Source organism: Amblyomma americanum, chromosome 4, assembly GCF_052857255.1.
Source record: "Amblyomma americanum isolate KBUSLIRL-KWMA chromosome 4, ASM5285725v1, whole genome shotgun sequence".
Lineage (NCBI taxonomy): Eukaryota > Metazoa > Arthropoda > Arachnida > Ixodida > Ixodidae > Amblyomma > Amblyomma americanum.
This window is the reverse complement of record NC_135500.1, coordinates 50841306-50859094: the sequence shown is the minus strand read 5'-3', so window position 1 is coordinate 50859094 and position 17789 is coordinate 50841306. Positions and strand designations below refer to the sequence as shown.

Genomic DNA, 17789 nt, shown 5'->3' with positions numbered 1-17789 from the left:
GCACTTTAATATCCACGTCCCACCAAAATTTGGGTCTCTTTTTGCCCCTCCACCGGTTTCTCTCAAGTACCAAATCTACCTCTCTCAGAATTACCTTTAGAAATTCATAAAGCATCCAAGAACATTTGGAGACCTTTCAAATACACTTTTCTACCGCTTGTGATATGGCCATGAAATGATGGTCATTCATATATCGAATTCCGTGCTACATGTTGTGTTTTTTAAGACCAGCTTTATCCTTTCCTCTACACACAATCATTACAATTAAAATCTAATGGTCACTCCCAATACTATTTATTCCTCCTTTACCTATTTTCATTAGATTCAACCTCTCATTTAAATCTCCAGTCAGTATGCAGTATTCCATGCTTTAGTAGGAAGCGCCTCATTCCCAAGTGATTATTCCGTCACATTTCACTTCCCTATTTACTATAATAAGGTCCTTCTGCTCAGGTATAGTCAACATTTTTCCGTATCCACCTAGTCCTATGTGAGTGTTCTTATCCCCTAGCATACATTTGATCAAAGCTTCGTTTCTTGCCTTGCTGTTGCTTTCCTTCCATAAGTACACTACTCTTAATAGTACTTGTCTGCCTGCAATATTACATTTAACCCATACATGCTCCTCACATTGTTTATTTTCTGCCAAGTGAATTCGTGCCTAAGCAGCATTCCTACTCCTCCGCCTTTTTGTTTTCCAGCCTACCTATTGCAATCTTCCCTACTATAGCCTGGGAAATATGTGGAGCTTCTTCGAAGTCACTAACAAGCGTTTCCGTGAACGCATAAATTGCTGCAATCTTTGTTTCTATCTCTTTCTCGATTTCAAACCACTTTGCTGGTGCTATTCCTCCATACATATTTAAGTAAACTTATGTTATTGACCTTATCCTTCTTCTTCCTTTGATTTCATTTATGATTTTGCTCATATTCCTTTTTGCACTTCTTCTCATTGCTGGCGCACGTCTGGGTCCTCCAGGCCCCCTTTTGTGCTCAGCACAGAGGTCTTAACTGCATACTTTCGGTTCAGGCTCTGAAAGCTGCCTGTCTCCCTTTACGCCCTCTTTCTGAGCGTGTTCAGACCACCTAAAAAAGTACTGCTAGACCCACAAGCCGCCATCCTATTGTCCTGCCCATGCCGTGGCTAAAATGGATGCCATCTCGTTGGAAACCTTTCTTGGCTTCCACTACTCACAGTTCTTTGTTGATTTCCACTATCTCAAACCGCATTTCATGTCCCAGCTTCCTGATATCTCAGTTTGCAGCCAACACTGCATCTTCTGCATAGATGCCCTGGTAGCAGACCTCTGGCAGTGTGCACACCACGATCCACACCTGCGAAGTCATCGTTCGCAGGTCTTCCACTCCCCTTTCTATGCGCTTTGCCACCACTCCTCCGTTCTCCCTAAAAATGTTGTTCATGCCTCAAGCCATTGCGACAAGATTTCGCTTTTCCTTGTTCTCCTGTACCTGATGTTTTTCATGTTCAATGACTGACTCCGCAGTCCGTCCCGACAGTGCTGCGACTTTTACAAGTGCATCGGCCTTCACTCTTTCCTTTATTGCTTCTCCGCACCCGCACATATTCGAGTTCCCCGCCACTAGCACACAGTTGTTTCTGGTCTCCTGGCCTCATCTGCCCGAGTTATCCCCTTGCACGTGCGCTTCTTTTGCTTCAGTCTTTTGTTCACCTTTGCCTGTACCTCGGCTTAACTTCGTGGCTGCTGCTGCATAACTTTTCACCACACTTTCTTGGTCCCCTCTATCATCGGATTCCGAAACCTCATGGGTCGACAGTTTGTCATCCTGCTTTGCATGCCCACCATTTTGAGTGAAAATGGTGTGCCCGGCCAACTTGACCTCCACTTTTCTGGGCCTTTGTTCTATGGCTGCTCTCTCTTATCTTTCATCCTGCAGCTGTTTCTCTAATTGCTTGACATGTTCGCACACCTTCGTATGCTGACTCATTACCACTTCCATCTTTCTCGCCACGTCACACTGTCTGCAAAGGTATCCGGCATCATCGTCTTGCTTGTCCACCTGGCTCTCGACTTTGAAATCTCCATCGCACGCATCACACTTCACCTTAATCATTTCTCATACCATCGCCATTGAGTCAACAATAAAAGTGCCACCAAGATAACGTTCTCTGCAAAGTTTATTTCTCAGTGTTTTGGACAAGGGCATAATACTATTAGTACTACATAGGCTGCCTTGGTCCACAAAGAAATACCACTGCTTTCTTGCAATGGCCTCTACACATTGCAAATATGCAAAATGAATGATTTACAAGCTAGTACATAGCCAGTGACCTAAACAGCAATGTTTTGAAGGCACAGAAGAAGTTGAATGAATACCACCACCGGACCAGTGTTCCTCTTTGTCAAAACCACAACAGAGTATCACAGAAAACGTGGGAGGAATACAGCTGATGCAAGTAAAGTCCGGACACAGAGAAACCAGTTTTATCATTTCTGTTGGCAGGTGTCAGGGTGACTAACCTCCCCCAGTGAAATAGACTAGCAAACACGACAGGACAGTGACCGTGCATAACGATTGCTTGTATGCATATACAAACTGTATCACTTTGAGGACCATTCCTCTTGTTATTACCTCAGAAACTAGTAAAACAGACATTCAGAGACCCAAATGTGCAGACACAAAATAGGCCTTACTTTTCAATACAAACTTAATGACAAATTAAAGACTTATGATGAATTTCAAGGCAACTCCAGCCCACTGTACGTGACAACTGCTTCATGGGACTTGGGAAGTGCAAGGCTGTTTTGGGCACACTCTTGACTGGCAAGTTAAGAAATAAGGGCAGTTAAATTGTCGGCATTTTTGGCAACCACTGCAAGTGAATGTGCGAGGTATTGTGCTCGTTTTACAAATGGAGGTGCCTTCACTGGGGAACAGTAGCTACTAAACAGAGCACACTGAATGCGCACTTAGCAGATTGATACTTTACCAGATAGCACGTAACTATCTCGAATGCTGGCAGTCATACTATGCAAGCTAAAAAAAAAAACTGTTCAAAAATGGGCAGCAGGGAGCCTTCATACACGACGACCTATTCACAACTACATATTCACAGTGGCTGCATTTATTAGGACTAACAACAGGCACTTCATTAGAAGTTCTCAATGATGATCCTTACGGTCTAGATGATAGAAGCTAAACAAACAACAAAAACTATAACTAGAGCTTGAGTGTAACCAAGCATTCATAAAAAACTTCACCGGGGCATAAAAATGGAAGGATGATTGCTCAACATTCCGTTCACTGCAAAGACAACTACCGTATTTATACGATTGTAAGTGAACCTTTTTTCAAAATTTGAAAATCCGAAGTGGGGGGGAGAGGGGGGTCGACTTAAAATCGAAACCAAAGCATCGCACCATAAATAAAGGCGAGACAAATGAGATAGCAGGCATGCTACAGCGTGGTTGCATTTTTCCTGTGCGGCTCCGTCGCATCACTCTTGGTGTTGGCCTTAAGCAGCTGCTATGTCAACACGCAGAACCGGCATCCCCACCCCGCGTGAGGCGGCCGATGGTGGCTGTCGATAAGCAGCAAACTGGCACCCCACACTCCCCATACGTGGCCGCAGATTCGTCTGCTGATAAGCGGCAGCAGCTCGATAACGCATTCGCGTTCTACTCTTAATGGGCGTCGTCCAAGTTTTTTTTTGTTTACTTTCAACCGTGCACTCGGTGCTGAGAAGAGCATCGATAGTTGATGGAAGGGCCGCTTTTCCAATTGTGGCGACACCCCACTTGGAACCGCAGCAGTGCCGGGGAGTTTCGGTAACTGACGGAAGAGCCGACGCTGCTCACGCATAGCTTCTCTGGCTCTGACGCATTTGACTACTGCTGGCTGCGTTTCACAAGTGTTTAGTGTAGTGCTTCGTCATTTGTGATCCGGGTCCGGTAAGCGCTCGTTCATGGCTATGCTTAAGATAGCTGTCATTATGCCGGAGAAACGAACTGCACGCCGGGCCACAAGTTCGATGTTTGCAACAGGTGATACAGGTGTGGCGGCTGCAGTGATGCAAAATTTTCAGCTGTTCCACGCGATGTAGTGATGTGGCTGTTTGCGAAGTGCGGGATTTCGCTACATGACAGTGCTAGAACGCCGAGCTGTGGGACTGCAGCAGCGATCATGACGGCAGCGCTAGTGAGGACGATGGCGCAAGTGTGGACAAGTAGTCCAGTGACTAATACACTTTCGTTTTGGAATGTGCCCACGGGCGCTCTCTCGAGCGCGGCAGTCGATAGCGGCTGGCGATAAGCAGAGGCCACAGGATAGTGCGATCGTGTTCTATTATTAAAGACCAAGCGCAAACGACCTCCAAGATTTTTTGTTTTGTTTTTTTCAGAAATGTGATGTATTCGAGTAGACTTACAATCGTGTAAATACACGATTGTAAATACAAAAAAAAGATGAGAATACAAGAGATGCACTATTTTCTCGATCTGCTGCACTGATGGTGAATGTTCCCTAATCAAGAAAGAAGTAGACAGCTGTAGTGTTGTTTTATATGTAGACTTAGAATAAAGGACATTGAAGGAGCCAATTTAAAGACGCACAGCTCTGTGAACAAGGCGTTAAAAGCCTATTGTTATCTATCAACCTCTATGAAATATATACAGGTTGCAAGTGCAAGAACACCAACAACTGACACACAGCAACAGGAAAATAGTACATGCACAGTAAACAAAAACCAGCGCTATTCGCATTAAACGAAGCCCCATTACGTCTCGTTCCACACACACACTCATCTTCTCGCAACTCACGGAAGGCTCACAGTGTTCCTTACACTTGGATGAGAGATGAGTGCTCTGCTGAAGTCAACATCCTTCATCCAGTCTTCTTGTTCCTGCGACCCTTCTCCTTCTTGGAAATGCCCTCACCACGGCGCTTTCCTTTCCCTCGCAGTGCTTCTGCATCTTCTTCATCCGGCTGCAGCACATCGGCAACCTTGAGGAAGGAACAGATGTGCAGCAGAACTTTGCTGCCGAGATCGTCCAGCTGCACTTGGCGATGTGCAGTGCCATCACCCCTGGGGCCAGGTTGCTGCTTGTAACAGACCATTTCCTCGCTGACTATACCAGCAAGCTGCCAGAACTGCGTTCAAAGAAAGATGGTGGCATGTAAGTTTATTCAATGTGGTGTCTGCATTGAAATGCAGCCGCATGGCTGGAATGTGATCCCGTGACTCAGGAGTTAGCAGCCAAGCGTGGAAAACAATGCACAAAACAGTGGCGGTCCAGCCACTTCAAATACTGGAGCAATTTTTGGAGCAGAAAAATATTCATTTTGGAGCACCTTTGTATCAGAATGATAACTCTGGAGCAACCCGAGGATACCACGAACAGAATAAAGGAGTCACCCAAAACAGTTTGTTACTAACAAGATCAGGTTCAGCCGTGTGTAGCTAGGAAGAAAAAAAACAGAAGGTGCTCCCAACAAAACAGCGAAAAAAACATTTTATTAATGTTGTTACTGTCTTGCATGCAAATTAAGCCAAGCATGCTTGACTAAATGTCCAAATGACACATTCACTTGAACCATTCTTTTTTCATGTTGGCACTACCTGAGCGCTTCTTGGTATTTTTTACAAATTCACCAAGCTCACAAAGTGAATTAGAAAGGCTGAAATCCCCTTTTTGCCACAAAGCTTGACCTCACTGGACCTGCTACAAGCTTTTGTTCCTCAACCCAGAAGATATATTTCAGTTTAGTTAATGGGGGTTTAACGTCCCAAAGCGACTCAGACTATAAGGGACGCCGTAGTGAAGGGCTCCGGAAATTTCGACCACCTGAGGTTCATTAACGTGCACTGACATCACACAGTACACGGGCCTCTAGAATTTCGCCCCCATCGAAATTCGACCGTCGCGGCCGGGATCGGACCCGAGTCTTTCGGGTCAGCAGCCAAGTGCCGTAACCACTGAGCCACTGCGCGGCTCAACCCAGATGGTCTTGACATGATGCAACCGACATGATGCACGAACATGGAGGAAGAAATACCGTACTTACACGAATGTAAGTCGACCCCCCAAATCACATGTCCGAAAAAAAAAAGGAACTTCGAGGTTGTTTAAGCTTGGCCTTGAATAGTTAACGTGATAGCATTATCCAGCGGCTGCAGTTTATCGCCAGCCGCTAACGGCTGCGGCGCGCGGCCGCGCCAGTGGGCACATTCTAAACCGAAAATGTATTAGTCACTAGACTACTTGTCCAGACTTGCGCCATCGTCTTCATTAGCGCTGCAATCACGATCACTGCAGAGGTCCCGCAGCATGTCGTTTTAACGTCGTCATCCAGTGAAATTTTTGGGAGTTTGGCTCGTGACGCCGTCGAAGGCGGATGCTTTTTTTCGGAGCTCCAGCGACTACGGAGAGCGTCCGAGGACGCGGTTGTTGCGATGTGCATCCTTTCTTTCAGAAGGGTGCTTTATGGGCAATTTTGACCGGATTTTTCTCTATTCGGCGCCTAATTCTGTGCTGAACGGATCCGCAAAGTTACACGCTACACCAGGATATAGGACCTTTTTCAGTGAGTGGACTGTACTTGATTTTACGGCCTTTCTCGTCTTGACTACGCCACCCGTCGTGCTCATGGGCCGCGCCGGCTCCCCGGCCGCCCGACACTTTTGTCATGATGGAATACGCTGTGGAAGGCAAAGATATTTCTCCGGAAGATGTTTCAGAGGATGCTGGGTGGAAAATTAATGCCCAGAGGAATTCTACGACCAAGGCAAGGCTGTCATACGGCGGCAACGCTGTTAGCCCTAAAGGCGGGCCGGGACCCAAGAACGGCAAAGTGAGTACAAACTCGCCTTCTAGCGTCAAGAAGGGTATCATCCGGCGAGTTAAAATGCCTCCGCTGCCGAAAAATGATATCAAGATTATTGTCAGGATCAGGGGAGGTCTGAATATTGCTAAAATTGGTGCGGCCGTGGTGGCTGATGCAATCACGGCTGCTGCTTGCATAGACGAGGTGAAGCGAGAAGCGGACACGATCTGCCCCAACTATCAGCAGAATATTGTGGTGGTCAGCACGCCGGAAGAAGAAAATGCTACGAAGTACATGAGGATCAAGGAGTTATGCATTGCTGGGGACACGCATGCAGCTGCGGCATATCGTGCGGCGCCGCATGAAACGTGCAAGGGAATCACAAGAAACATTCCTCTCAGCGATGGACCCGAAGCGCTGAGTCGCAAGATCGTTAACCCGCATAATCCCCTGGCCCTGGTGGCAAAACGCATCAAGGAGTCTGGTACGGTCATCATCGCTTTCGACGGGTACAAGGTGCCCAACTACGTTCGGTATGGTAACGCGCTGGTTAGGTGCACACTTTACCACAAGCAGATTGATGTTTGTTATGCTTGCGGAAAGCTTGGGCATCACGCTGACGTCTGCCCCTCGCCGGAAGAAGTGGTTTGCAGGGTCTGCGGTTAAACCAATCCAGATGAGGTCCACCAGTGTACACCCAAGTGTGAGCTGTGTGGGGGAGAGCATATCACGGCTGCCAAGGAGTGCCAGCAGCGGTTCCGTACCCGATTTGTGGTCCGGTGCCGCCGTTTTGAGTGGGCTATGGCGGATATCAAGGCGGAGGATGAAGAGAAGGGAGGCTTCAGATACACCGAAAGCCAGTTCCCAACGTTGGGGAAGGCTCTGGAGGCTGGGCAAGGACAGGATCGTGGGTGTCGACGCTCAAGATCAAGATCAAGGAGACCAGGAAGAGCATCACGCAGCTGCTCCGGTGGCCGGTCTGGGAGTAGATCGGCGTCTAAGGTGCGCTTCGGAATGAACGGACAGTTGGGAACTGAGACTGCGTGTGGCCCTAATGGGACTGAGAGACAGGGTGTGCGCAAGAGTGGTGTGTTGCAGGGTCTACAAGGCAAGGGCCCCGGTGAAGAGGCCAGTGGTACTACCTGGGCGGAGTGCGCAAGTGCTTGAGTGGAGATGCCTAGTTTGGTAAGGCCAGAGCATAGCAAGAATGAGGCGAGATTCAAGACGCTAGAGCAGGGAAACGCAGAGTTGAGAGAACTGGTGAGGTCGCTTCAGGCAGAAATCTCTGCACTTAAGGGTGTGGCAGACCCTGCACCGGCGGAGAGGGCAATGCCTGAGCCTGTAGCACCCTCTCTTGGGCGGCGCCGACAACCTGGCTAGCGCGCGCCACCCTGCAAAGAGAATAAAGACGGCACCTGGTCGTGACTCGTGCAGCCACGGCTGGCAGTTCTGTTCTGGTGTCGGCTCGTAGCAGTGGTCTTGTTTCCTTCGCTCCTGAGGCGTTCAGCCTACATTGGTGACCAAGGATGAGCAATGACCGATCCCGCAACAGGATTCGTGTCCGCAGGACGTCTCGTTGCTGCAGGTTCGCCTTCCACCTTTCTGGCCCCAGAACCCGCAAGTTTGGTTCCACCAGGTTGAGGCGCAATTTTGCCTAGCCCGCATCATGTCGGAGACGACGCGCTACTACCATGTTGCCTCAAGCCTGCCTCCTGATGTTGCCGGTGAGCTCTCCGACGTTCTCTCCGCCCCCATGGGTGCTACACCATATCATCACCTGAAAACCAAGGTGCTGGAGAGATTTATGCCGTAGGACCGCACCCACCTCCAGCAGCTCCTTACCGGGGAAAACCTTGGCGACCGGCGCCCCTCCCAGCTTCTGCGCCGCATGCAACGGCTTCTCGGGGAGCGCGACATCCCCAACCACTCAGTGTTGCTTCGAGAGTTTTTCCTCCAACGCCTTCCCCAGCCCATCCGCCTCGTCCCTGCGGCAGCCGGTGACGTCACCCTCGACCGCCTGGCTGAGCTCGCAGATAACGTTCATGAGGCCACCTCCCCATCCATCACTGCTATTTTGCCACCAAGAGACCCAGCGATTTCGCGCCTTGAGGCCCGTCTCGAGGAGCTTGCCGCCTCAGTCGCCGCACTCCGGAGCCGGCCTCTGGAGACCCATCCGTCTCGTCTTGATCATCACGCCCTTTCGCGCTCATGGCAAGTTCGGAGTCCCAGCCCTACATCTCTCTGCTGGTACCACAGGCGTTTTCGCCACCGGGCCACGAAGTGTACACCGCCCTGTTCGTGGCCGGGAAATGCCCGCCGGGATCACTAACGGCGGCGTGTGGTTCCCCCAGTCATTCGAGCCGCCTGTTCACGGTCACTGACAAGTTCTCCGGCACCCGGTTTCTTATCGACACGGGCGCGGAAATCAGCGTGGATCCACCGACTAAGGCAGATCGTTCCAAGCCATCAGGACTGTCGCTCCGTGCTGCCAACACCTCGTCTATACCCACGTATGGGCTACGATCTCTCACCCTCAACTTCGGCCTACGCCGCACTTTTCGATGGGTCTTCGTCATCGCAGACGTGGTTCGCCCGATCATCGGCTCAGACTTCCTCTCCTAGTTCGACTTAGACGTCAGCGTGCTGCATCGTCGCCTTACGGACGGTCTGACTCATCTCTCCATATCGGGAGCCTCATCCGACCTTGCTCCCATGGGCGTTTGCACGCTGATACCTTCCTCTCAGTTCGAAAAAGTGTTGGCGGATTTCCCGGAGCTCACTAAGCCAATCTCACTCAGGCGCCTAACCATACTGACACACCACATCGTCACCCGGGGTCCACCCGCAGTTGCTCAACCGCGCCGCTTGTTTGGAGACAATCTAGCTATCGCCAAACGTGAGTTTGACCACATGCTGGAGCTCGGCATTATATGCCCGTCGTCCAGCGCGTGGGCGTCTCCGCTGCATCTAGTGCCCAAGCGTGATCCCGGTGACTGGCGCCCCTGCAGCGACTATCGGGCGTTGAATGCCAACACTGTCCTCGACAGCTATTTGCTGCCCCACATCCAGGAGTTTACATCGCGCCTCGCCGGCTGCGCCATTTTTAGCAAAGTTGACCTGGTTAAGGCGTACCACCAAATTTCCATTGAACCCGCCGACATACCTAAGACCGCCATCATGACGCCCTTTGGTTTGTTTGAGTACGTCCGGATGCCTTTTGGACTACGCAATTCGGCTCAAACCTTCCAGCGGTTCATGGCTGAGGTCACGCGGGGCCTACCGAGTGTATTCGCGTACCTTGACGATATCCTCATCGCCAGCCCTACACCTCATGATCATGAGCAAGACCTACGTGCTTTGTTCAAGTGTCTACAACACTACGGCCTGGCTGTGAATGCCTCCAAGTGTCTTTTCGGTGCTTCTGAGCTTGAGTTTTTGGGACATCACATATCCTCAGTGAGTATCCGCCCTCTCGCGTCCCACGTTCAGACCATCGAGAATTTTCCCTTGCCCACAACCCTGCGCCTCCTGCGACAATTCCTGGGGCTGGTGAATTTCTTCCGCCGCTTTATCCCGCACTGTGCAGAGCTACTTCGCCCACTCACCGACCTCCTCCGGTCAACCGCTGGCCTGTTCTCTGCAATCTCTTGGTCATCAGAAGCCCAGGCCGCCTTTACTGCCGCGAAGCAAGCAGTCGCTAACGCCGTGCTTCTAGTCCATCCACGCAACGACGTCCCTACGAGATTGATGGTGGATGCCTCCAGCGTGGCCATCGGAGCCGTCTTACAGCAATACATTAACTCCGAGTGGAGACCATTCTTTTTACTCTCGGAAGCTACTTCCTGCTGAGACCCGCTACAGCGTCTTCTGTACAGAGCTCCTAGCCATCTACTCCGCTATCCACCACTTTCGGCATTTTGTAGAAGGATGCAAGTTTCACGTGCTAACCGATCATAAACCGCTGGCATATGTGTTCCGGACCAACTCATCGAAGTACGTGTCACGTGAACTCCGTCAGCTCGCTTATATCTCGGAGTTTACTACCGACATCCGGCATGTGAAAGGTGCAGCCAACACTGCCGCTGACGCCCTCTCTCGTATAGTCGCGGTAGACGCTCCATCTTTCACCGTCGATTGGGCCGCATTCTCTTCTGCCCAGCAGAATGACGATGAGCTCGCCGCTTTTCAAGCGAACCCTCGTTATCTCCGATTACGGCTTGTGCCCCATCCTTGCTCGCCTGAGCCCTTATGGTGCGATGTTTCAACGGACTTTCCTCGCCCTTTTGTTCCGGCTTCACTACGCCTCCCTATCTTCCATTCTGTCCATGACATATGCCATCCAGGCATTCGGGCTACTCAGCGCCTTCTCACCCAGTGCTATGTTTGGCCCGGAATCAATGCTGATGTGCATACTTGGACGCGCCGGTGCCTACCCTGTCAGTCGACCAAGATCTGTCGACATACCAAGACACCTTCCCAAGCCTTTCTACCCCCTGGCCGTCGTTTCGACCATGTTCATCTTGACATCGTGGGCCCTCTACCCATCTCTCGAGGCTACCGCTATATCTTGACCATAGTCGACCGCTTCACTCGCTGGCCGGAGGCAGTCCCCATTCCTGAGATCACCGCAGAGACTTTTTCCCGCGCCTTCATTTCTGCGTGGGTATCTCGATTTGGTTGTCCTGGCACTGTGACAACCGACCATGGACGCCAGTTTGAGTCCTCCCTGTTTCCTTCCCTTAATAATATTCTCGGCGCCAGGCATTGCCGTACCACTGCATATCACCCGTGTGCTAACGTCATGGTGGAACGCCTTCACTGCCAATTGAAGGCCGCCCTCGCTGCCCGCCTCAATTGCGCTTCCTGGGTCGACTCCTTGCCCCTTGTGCTGCTTGGTCTAAGGGCCGTCATCCGAGAAGACTTACAGTGCTCAGCTGCAGAGCTCGTGTATGGAAGTGCTTTGTGTCTTCCAGGCGACTTCTTTACATCCCAGCAGCTTCCAACCCAGCCTCAAGAATTCCTCCAACGCCTGCTGGACTGCGTTAAAGACCTCCGGCCCTACTCCCCCCACGTCCGTCCCGCCATCATACCATACCATTTTCTAACAACCCGACCTGGCCACTTCGACCCACGTTTTTGTGCGTCGAGACGCTGTCCAAGCTCCACTCACACCGGCTTACGACGGACCTTTCCACGTTCTCCACCGCACCCCGAAAACCGCCACCATCCTTCAAAACAGCCGCGAAGAGACCGTCAGTCTAGACCGCCTTAAACCGGCTTACATGGAGACCGCCCTGGAACAACTCCCAGCGCCGCCTGACCTAGTGCTCGAGCGCCATCGCCGGCCCTCCGTCCGTTTCGACTTCCAGTCTAGGCGGGGGGCCCTGTAGCACCCTCTCTTGGGCGGCGCTGACAACCCGGCTAGCGCACGCCACCCTGCGAAGAGAATAAAGACGGCACCTGGTCGTGGCTCGTGCAGCCACGGCTGGCACTTCTGTTCTGGTGTCGGCTCATAGCAGTGGTCTCGTTTCCTTTGCTCCTGAGGTGTTAAGCCTACAAGCCCATAGAGAGCATGGATTTAGCTGATGTAGGTGAGGCTAGTGGGTCGCGCCCCTCAAAGAGGAAGGCTTTGACACATGAGGCGGAGCCCACGTCGAGGAAGCTGAGATCTGAGGTGACGGAGATGTTGTCGAGTGTTGTGGATAGTGTCAAGCAGGTCAACGATGGTCTGGCGCAGCTGAATACGCGTCTCACAGAGTCGCTCGGCTTGATCGATGGGAGGTTCAAGGAGCTGCAATGTAGAATAGAGGTGTTCGAAAACAAGTCCAGTCTGAGTGCCTCTCCCCTTCTTAGGTCGGGATCTCAGTCGGCTGGTTCCTCGACGGGGTAGTCTCAGGTTCAGCAAGATGCCTCGCAGCAACTGCTTCAACATGGCGCGACAAAATGAGACTTTTTGTGTGTGGCAATGGAACTATAGGGGGTATGCTCGTAAACAGGCGCCTCTACAGCAGTATATTCGCGTGTGTAAGTGTAGGCGGCAGGCTGTCCTACTGCAGGAGACAATAACGGCAGAAGTTTCTCTGACGGGCTACTGAACCGTCTTCGGGGGATCCAAAGCTCGGGGGACCTGCATTCTATTGGATAGCAAACTGACGCACTTGGTCCATGATCTTAAGATACATTTAGTTCCCTGGAATATGTCATGATTGAGGTGATTCCTAACCGGGTGAATAAGAAAAGCGTGTTTATTCTGAACGTGTATAGTGCCCCGAGGGACAGGGTGCAGAAATTCAAGCTGCTTCTGCAGAAGGCTTCTAAGCTTACCGGGGACCATCTGCTGATCGTGGCCGGGGACTTTAATGCTCTGTATCACGTGTGGGGGGTACAAGCATGACACAGTTAAAGGGAGAGACCTCTGGCAGAACGCTGTGGAGTTTGACCTTACGCTGGTCACTGACCCTGCCTTTCCGACACGTATAGGGACGTCGACGTGTAGGGATACTAGCCCTGACCTCTGCTTTGTAAAGAACGCCGCCAAGTCTAGTTGGTGCAATCTTGCCGAAGACCTAGATAGTGATCATTGTATCAACCAAGTCGTTTTTTAGGTTGAGGGTAGGCTCCCTAGGGCGTTAACATTTAAGACTGGGATAAGTTTCGGATGATCCGGGAGGAGAGAGGAAAAAGGGCAAAGGAATTCGAAGGCCCGTACCGGCCGTCCCTGGAGGATTGGGTCACCCAGGTGAGGGAGGATGTAAAGGAGGCTACGAAGGAGATCACTACGAATTTGAAGGTGGATAGTGTTGATAGCAGGCTGGCCCATCTGGATTGAAGCCAAACGGTCTGTGCTGGCTAGGTGGAAGGGGCAGCGGCTTAATCGCAGGCTGCGTAAAAAGATTTCTGAGCTGAATAAGCTGATTGAGGAGCACTGTAAGCTTTTGTCTAGGCAACAGTGGGATGAGGTATGCAACTCGGTGGACGAGCAGGTACGCAACGGGAGGTCGTGGGGCTTGCTTAAGCATTTGCTGAACGACTCCAATACGAGAGTTAGTCAGGGACACGTCCTTGCTAGAGCTGTACACGAAGCAGTGGGGTCTGCCTCGGAGGAGGAGCTGGTTGAGAAGCTGTCCAAAAAATACCTTCCTGTTGCGGACCCAGATGCTCTTCTGACAGAACATGCCTACACGGGAGAGGACAACTTTTCCCTAGATGAGGCCTTTTCTGTGGAAGAGATACGCACGGTTTTGCATAACTTTAACAGCAAGTCGGCTCCCGGACCGGACGGCATTTCGAACAAGCTTTTGAAAAACCTGGATGATAGGTCGATCAAGTACCTTACCGGGGAAGTTAACGCTATGTGGAGAGATGGGGTGGTTCCGGAGCAGTGGAAGACAGCTCTCACGGTGCTCATTCCCAAGGCTGGCAAAGCCTCGAGCATGGATAACTTAAGGCCTATTTCGCTCACTTCCTGTGTGGGCAAGGTGGCCGAGCATGCGGTGCTTAATCGGCTTACAAGGTACCTTGAGGAGAATGAGGTCTACCCCCACACTATGACTGGTTTTCAGGCCGGGCTGTCGACTCAAGACGCAATGAAGCTCATTAATCATCAGGTCACTGATGGAGATGTAAGGGGCGTTAAGGCCATCCTCGGCCTGGACCTGGAGAAGGCCTTTGACAGCGTTCGGCATTCATATTCTGAAGTCCATTTCGGATCTTGGCCTCGGCGCGCGCTTTCATGACTACATCAGGTCCTTCCTGTCATGCAGGAAGGCCACCTTGAGGGTTGCGGGACTGGAGTCAAGGATGTTAAACCCTGGAGACAGCAGCACTCCTCAGGGGGCCGTCATCTCGCCCACATTGTTCAATCTGGCCATGTTCGGCTTGGCCAAGAAGCTCTTGGAGATTGAGGGGATTAAGCACACTATGTATGCCGATGACATGACCATATGGTGTCGCGGGGGTAGTGAGGGCTATATCGAGTGTGTTCTGCAGGAGGCAGTAGATGTAATCGAGACTTACTTGGACCCGACGGGATTACGGTGCTCCCCCTCCAAGTCGGAGCTGTTGCTGTACAGTCCCACTAGAAGGGGACCCAAGCCAAGGGGATGGATCCCCGTGGACAAGCTGAGCTATCAGCTTCGCACAAGAAATGGCGATCTCATCCCTAGGGTAGATAAGATCACGGTTTTGGGGATGCTGATTGAGTCGAACGGTGCCAACACGCTGATGATCCAGAAGATTATTGCCAAGACAGAAAATGCGGTACGCCTAGTGAAGAGGGTGGCCAACAGGCAGACGGGGTTGAAGGAGGATAGTCTGATTAGGCTTATGCACGCATTTGTATTGTGTCACTTTACTTATGTGGCGGCAATGCACAAGTGGAAACCATCAGAGAAGAAGAAGCTTGAAACGCAGATTAGGAAGATCACCAAGTGTTGGGAGTGCCGATGTGCACCAGCAACGACCGACTTCTCCAGCTGGGAATTCATAATACCTTGGATGAGATAGCTGAGGCTCAGGAGAGGACGCAAATGGTGCGTCTCTCTACGACTAGCGCCGGTCAGCAGATTCTGAGAGAGTTATGTGTTCCTCAGGAGAAGATTTCACAGCTTCACGTCGGTATTCCCTTGAAGGTCCGTCAGCGGTATCATGTCAAGCCTGTTCCCAGGAACATGCATCCAGAGCGAAATGTGGGTAGAAGAAAGGCCCGGGGGGCTTGTTTGCTGAGACTCATTCGTGATGAGAATCAGAAGGTTGGCTTCGTCGATGCTTCATTTAACGAGGAGAGGAAGGTGTTTACCATAGTTGTCGTGGACAATGAGGGCAGTGTTGTTAACGCTGCTACCGTTCGGACTGATAGGCCAGAGGTCGCGGAGCAAGCGGCTATTGCTCTCGCCCTGGTTGACAGGCACAGGCCTTTTGTATACAGTGATTCAAAGTCAGCCGTTAGGGCCTTTGAAAAGGGCTCGGTGGCTAAGGTTGCTTTTAAGATTATGCAGACCTGTGAGATCTCTCAACACTACTTATGTTGGTTTCCTGCTCACCTTGGGATGATTGGGGGAGCCCCTACGAATCTCAATGAGTACGCTCATGAGGCAGCGCGAGATCTTACCCTCCGCTCTGCCCCGCGCCACGGCGTGGCGGCCACGGCGTGGCGGTACTCCCCGAGAACAGAGACTCCCCTTCCACATACAATGAGATCACGAAGTATTACCTTCTTAATCGCAGGGTTTATGGCTTGCCGAATCCTAAAATAAACAAGGCTCAGGCACTTACATTACGGCTGGTACAGACTGGTACTTATCCTTGCCCACGGAGGTTGAACATGTTTTATCCTGAGACATATACGGAGCCTTATTGGCAGGATTGTGGTGATTTAGCGACGCTCGAACACATGCTCTGGTCTTGCACAAAAATTGAAGACTCGGCGATCAAGGACGCGTCCAAGTGGGAGGCTGCAGTTCGCAGCTCGGAACTGGATGAACAATTCTGGGCTGTCCAGCAGTCTCACGACGTGGCCGTGAGGCTTGGTCTTCCGGTCCAGACGTGGGAGCGGCCCGCTTAGTAGTTACTTATCACTACTTGCAAGACCCAATAAAGTTTTCCATCCATCCATCCAGCGAAATCTTGCACTTTGCAAACAGCCACATCATGACATCGCGTGGAACAGCTGAAAATTTTCCTCGCTGCAGCTGCCACACCTGTAATACTCATTGCGAACGTCGAACTTGCGGCCCGGCGTGCGGCTGTTCGTTTCTTGGGCGTAAAGAATGGCAGCCATCTTGAATGTAGCCGTGAACGAGCGCCAGCCGCTTGCCGGACTTGTAGCACAAATGATGACTGACGAAGCACTACATTAAAACCTTGTGAAATGCGGCGAGCAGTAGTCAAATGCGTCAGAGCCGAAGAGAAACTATGCGTGAATGGTGTCGGCTCTTCCGTCGGCTACCGACACTCCCCGGCACTGTTGCCGTTCCGAGTAGGGGTGCTGCCTTGATTGGAACAGCGGCCCTTCCATCAACTACCAACGCTCCCTTGAGCGCCGAGCGCAACGCTTGACCTTCCCGTAGAACGCGATTGCGTTATCGGGCCACCACTGTTTATCAGCAACCGTAGTCTGTGGCCACGTGTGGGAAGTGGGCTGGTGCCGGTTTGCTGCTTATCGACAGCCACCATTGGCGGCCTCGCGCGGGGTGGGGATGCCGGTTCTGCGCATTGACATAGCAGCTGCTCAAGACCAGCACCAAGAGCGATGCGACGGAGCCACACAGCAAAAATGCAACCACGCTGTAGCACGCCTGCTATCTTGTTTGTCTCGCCTTTACTTATAGTGCCATGTTTTCATTTCAATTGTAATTCAACAACCCCACTTCGGATTTTCAAATTTTTAAAAATAGGTCGTTTACGATCATGTAAATATGGTACTCAGGAGAGGCCCTCGCTATCCGAGCTGCGCGCCAAAAAGTGTGCCGGAAGTCACACGCTTTCACAAGGACTACTGGGAGTCTTCGGCCAAAGGTGCAGCCAATAGTAACGCTGGGTGCAGCAGCGTTGTCTGCTGGCATGCCTGCTATGCATGCACAAGCGTGCTGAGACGGCAGCCAAGTAGTGGGGTAGCCGGATTCAAAAAATGTGATTTAACTGCCACTCCTGAGTTCTTTCCTTCCTCCATGTGGACGAATGAACTGGCTGCTATAAATTCTACCATAAGCCAGCCCACCAGCACTCCAGCACCCTGAATTTCCAACTGCGGAAACGTTTTAGTAGGTTTCCAACTGAAAGCCTGAATGGTACAAAAAGATAGTTGTTTTCCCATGACCACATCTTTTTAGGTGCAGCTAAGGTGCAGTATGGTCAATTTGTTGCTTTTGGAACAGACTGGCACAGAAAAATGTAAATGTACCAGAACTGCGCAAATGGAGCAGCTGGAGCACCGCTGAACACCACTTAGACGCTATCAATGATGAGTACTCCTTAAGGGAAAACTT

General features: G+C 51.2%; 1 protein-coding gene across 2 annotated transcripts in view; it reads right to left on the bottom strand.

Annotated features, from left to right (window-relative positions):
- Window positions 1-2140: 2140 nt before the first annotated feature.
- The window catches only part of LOC144127943 (uncharacterized), a 134633-nt gene continuing 118984 nt past the window's right edge, over window positions 2141-17789 (bottom strand). For both annotated transcript variants that reach the window (XM_077660959.1, XM_077660960.1), the window contains one exon: window positions 2141-5130. In XM_077660959.1, the coding sequence (XP_077517085.1) occupies window positions 4864-5130 (267 nt within the window). In that variant the 3' untranslated portion in view covers window positions 2141-4863. The remainder of the gene's footprint in view (window positions 5131-17789) is intronic.